A 4,142-nucleotide genomic window follows, 5' to 3' on the forward strand; every position below is an offset into this window, starting at 1 on the left:
GCGGGAAGGTCCGGCCTCGGGGCTCAGACGGACCCCGGGACCTGATGGCAGCTTCCACTGGGGTCGCAGGGTGGGTGGCGGGGACGGTCCCCGCCGGCCCCTGCCCCAGGGGGGCACGAAGGACATCCTGGCCTCTACAGTCACAGTAGCCAACGTGGGCTTTGCTCCGAAGGCCGCCGGGCTTTCCCCGCGCGCGGTGCTGACAGCCGCCCCCGCCCCGGCCCCGCTCGCTCTTGCGGAGGAGAGCTGGTCCGAAGGGTGGGGGGCGGGGGCTCTTGTGAACTGACAGGATCCCTGAGCCACGCCGTCGTTCAGCCAAAAAATAAAAAAAAAATAATTTTAAAACGTGAAAACATTGCAGATAGTAGATCCCCACGGAGGGCGTGGGGAGGGGGGAGAGTATGTGTGCGTGTGTACGTGTGTGCGCACACTCGCGTGCACATCTGCCCATAAACATACCCCGTAAAGTATTCCCAAGAAGAGGGAGGCCCTGCAGGCTCCAGAGACCTGGCTGGGGGCCAGGCCAGGAGCAGGAAGGGGTGCACACTGTGAACACCAAAGCGTTTCAGGACCAAGAATTCAAAACCCGTGTTAGGGGCGCCTGGGGGGCTCAGTCGGTTAAGGATCTGACTTCGGCTCAGGTCATGATCTCACGGTTCGTGGGTTCAAGCCCCGCGTTGGGCTCTGTGCTGACAGCTCGGAGCCTGGAGCCTGCTTTGGATTCTGTGTCTCCCTCTCTCTGACCCTCCCCTGCTGGTGCTCTGTCTCTCTCAAAAATAAATAAACTTAAAAAAAAAAGTTTTAAAGAGCAGGGCTTTGGACTGGCAGCACCTCCTCCTCCAGCCACCCCCACACCCACGTTGGGACCTTGGGGCAGGGCTGACCATCCCCAGCCTGGTGTCCTCATGGGAAAACATGGGGGTCAAGGAGATGCAGGCTTCCCTGAGCTCGGCCCTGGGAGAAGGCTCTGAGACAGGGGCCCACAGGCCAACGCCGTGGGCTCCGTAAGACTGGTGGGAAGCGCTGGCCCGGAAACAAACCCAGCTGGAACATGTGAGACCCTACGGTTCCTTGCCTGCGAGTCCCCCTCTCCCCTGGGGCTCATCTACCTGTGACCTGATCTCCGCCTCCATCTCCAGGACCCATCCCAACCCCCCTCAGCAGCCGGAGTCCCGCCCTGGCCTTACAGGCCCTTCGTCCCTGGGCCTGCCCTGGGTCCAGTAAGTCCCCAGAAGGAGTGCCCCGGCCCCATGGCAGCCTAGCCTGGGCCACCCAGACCAGCCCACCTGCCCACGCCAGCTTGTGACTCCGCACAGGCCCCAATCCCGTCGCGGCTCTGGGGAGTCTGCCCATCTGGCCAGAGGGGGCCAGGCGGGGGGGCCCACGTGCATTCAGCTGCGGAGCAGCGAGTGTCTGGGGTGCCGGGGTGACCACCGTGACCCGCGGGTCTCCCGGACAGCCGGCCTTCCTCTGAGAGCCCCCCGTCACCGCGGCTGCCCAGCCCGGCCTGCTTTGCAGAGGAGGGGCCGACAGAGACTCTGCGAATCGTTCGACCGACTTCCTCAAAGAGAAAAGAAAGAAAAATGACCAGGGCTCCGTGCTGTGAGGCTAAATCTCTCATTGGTGCAGCGGTGAGGGGTGGAACGCGTGCAGGGGACCCCGCCGCACGGCGTGGCGGGTTGCAGGCCCCAACCCAGCTCCCCTGCTCGGACACGCTAACGCAATGCTGGGCCACTCCGGACCAGTTGTTGGCCTCTGGGCCGTGTCCCCACTGCAAAATCAGGAACGATAGTCTCTGTTTCATAGGCTGGTCCTAATGATTACACCTGATCGTTGGGTTGGGTGTCAGTTAGCCTGCTGTTAGCAACGTGCTGAGAGCCGGCCCGGCCCCAGAAGGCCCGCGAGTTAGGCTTCAGGACTGCGTGAAGCCACAGGCAACGGCACCCTGAGGAAGTCGCAGCCGCTCTCTGTCCAGTTCACCTCCAAGCCTTCTCGTCTCTCTCGCAGAAAGTTTCGGGCCAGGGACACGGAGCCTTTAAGCTCCTCGCTGCTGCCGCAGCACAGAGTGGGGCCAGGCTCAGAGCCATGGAGGACAACGCAGCAGTTTTATTTGCAACGTCTTTGTTTTTGTGATCGCCTTCAGTTTGGGGTGAGAGCTACTGATTTTCCATTTATGTCTGGTATTTTACAATTTTCCTTTTTAAAATTAACTTCAGTAAAAAGGGATGAGTTGATTTAAGGGAGGTATCTTTTTTATTAATACAGTTTTTTAATCTTTATTTTTGAGAGAGAGAGAGGGAGAGAGAGAGCAGGGGAGGGGCAGAGAGAGGGAGACAGAATCGGAAGCAGGCTCTGGGCTCTGAGCTGTCAGCACAGACCCTGACGTGGGGCTCAAACTCACAAACTGTGAGATCATGACCTGAGCCAAGGTTGGATGCTCAACCAACTGAGCCACCCAGGCACTTGGATTTAAGGGGAATGTCTTGACTACATAATAGCGCAGGTGGCTGGTGGACATGACAAAATGTATAAATGATAAAGGAAGGGGAAGCCAGAGGCAAACCTCCTGGAGATCATCCATGCTCTCACCTGCTGGCTCCCCCTTCCCACACGGGGTCAGCCCAGGAAGCTTCTGGAAGGCAGCACTCAGTCTCTCCCCAACCCACCGCCTCCGTGTCTGGTGTCCAAAGACATTGTAATTCACTGTGCAAAGTTCATTTCACTATCAGCCCAACTAAAAGAGTGGGGAGGAAAGCCCAGCTGAGACAAATCTGAGCCACATGCGGGTGGCTGAGGACTGTCACGGACACACCATTCATTCGCATACACCTGTCAGCTCAAAGCCTTTGTTGAATTTAGCCAGGCCGGGTGCTGGCAGTAATGGGTGAAGCACCCAAGCACTGACTGCCCAGTTCATGAGTGACAGATTGGGACAGTGAAAGTCCCCTTTGTCAGGAGGCCTCCCCCTTAGAGCCAGCCCCGCATGCTGTCACCAGGAGGCGGCGCTCTTGGGCTCTTCGACACCCCTTGAAGCCTTTCTCCAGGGGCTTCTGAACCAGGAATTCAGAGCCTCCCGTTCCTCCTGCTTCTCCTCATGCTCCTCTGAAATAGCCGGTCAACCTTGGGGGTGTGGCCAGAGTANGAAAGTCGGATGCTTAACTGACTAAGCCACCCAGGCGCCCCTGGTTTCTGCCCATTTTAGAGGGAGCCCCAAGTGAATGCAGGTAGCCCAGAGAAGTAGAACTTTCTTTTTTTTTTTTTAATTTTTAAAATGTTTTATTTATTTCTCAGAGAGACACAGAGTGAACAGGGGAGGGTCAGAGAGAGAGGGAGACCCAGAATCTGAAACAGGCTCCAGAATCTGAGCTGTCAGCACAGAGCCCGACGCGGGGCTCGAACCCAAGTACCGAGAGATCATGACCTGAGTCGAAGTCAGACGCTTAACCGAGCCCCCCAGGCGCCCCGAAGTAGAACTTCCCAAATCAGGTTTGTTCTAGGATCCCATGAGGGAAGGGATCGTGTAGCCGCACGCTGAGCACGTAGGCCACCCTGGATCAGCGGTTTTCAAATTCAAGCGTGCCTCAGAAGCGCTTTGTTAGATCAGACACTGCTGGTGAGCCTGTGAACACACACGCATTTCTGGATCGCAGGTCTGGAGCGGGTGGGCCTGAGAATTTGCATTTCTGACTAGTTACTGGGTCATTCTCTTGCTGCTGGCCTCCCCACCGCACTTGAGAACGGCTGCAGTAATGAGGGTCATGAATGAATGAATGAATGAATGAATGAATGAATGAATGAATGAATAGAAGCTGGTCTAGCCCAACCTCCGCGGGTAACACAGGGTTGGAACTGCGGCAGCTCATTGGCTGGCTGGCCCTGAGCGAAGGTGGGAGGAGGGCACAGAGAGTTCCAGTTGGGTCTGGAAGGGCCGGGCCGCCCTCTCCCTCCTTTGCTAGAACTCGCTGGCGAAGTGAGCTGCTGGCCCCGATCCTCTGCTCCCCACGCAGGAGCCTGTGTCACAGGCTTGGGGGCGGGTGGGGGGAGGGGCGCTCCCTTTGGCCATCGCCGGGACCCAACAGGAGCCAGTCATAAACCCAGACAACCGTGCCGGTGACGCGGCCCAGGCCACCGTTAGAACGGGC

At 58.0% G+C, this 4,142-nt stretch overlaps 1 protein-coding gene across 1 annotated transcript in view; it reads left to right on the top strand.

Moving 5' to 3' along the window:
- The window catches only part of ENPP7 (ectonucleotide pyrophosphatase/phosphodiesterase 7), a 12,898-nt gene that overhangs the window by 7,597 nt on the left and 1,159 nt on the right, over nucleotides 1-4,142 (top strand). Inside the window, exons 6-8 of the mRNA XM_077756370.1 lie at nucleotides 70-258; nucleotides 1,140-1,220; nucleotides 2,008-2,065. Coding sequence (XP_077612496.1) covers nucleotides 70-258; nucleotides 1,140-1,220; nucleotides 2,008-2,065 — 328 coding nt within the window. The remainder of the gene's footprint in view (nucleotides 1-69; nucleotides 259-1,139; nucleotides 1,221-2,007; nucleotides 2,066-4,142) is intronic.

Source organism: Crocuta crocuta, unplaced genomic scaffold, assembly GCF_008692635.1.
Source record: "Crocuta crocuta isolate KB4526 unplaced genomic scaffold, BGI_CrCroc_1.0 scaffold50, whole genome shotgun sequence".
Taxonomy (NCBI): domain Eukaryota; kingdom Metazoa; phylum Chordata; class Mammalia; order Carnivora; family Hyaenidae; genus Crocuta; species Crocuta crocuta.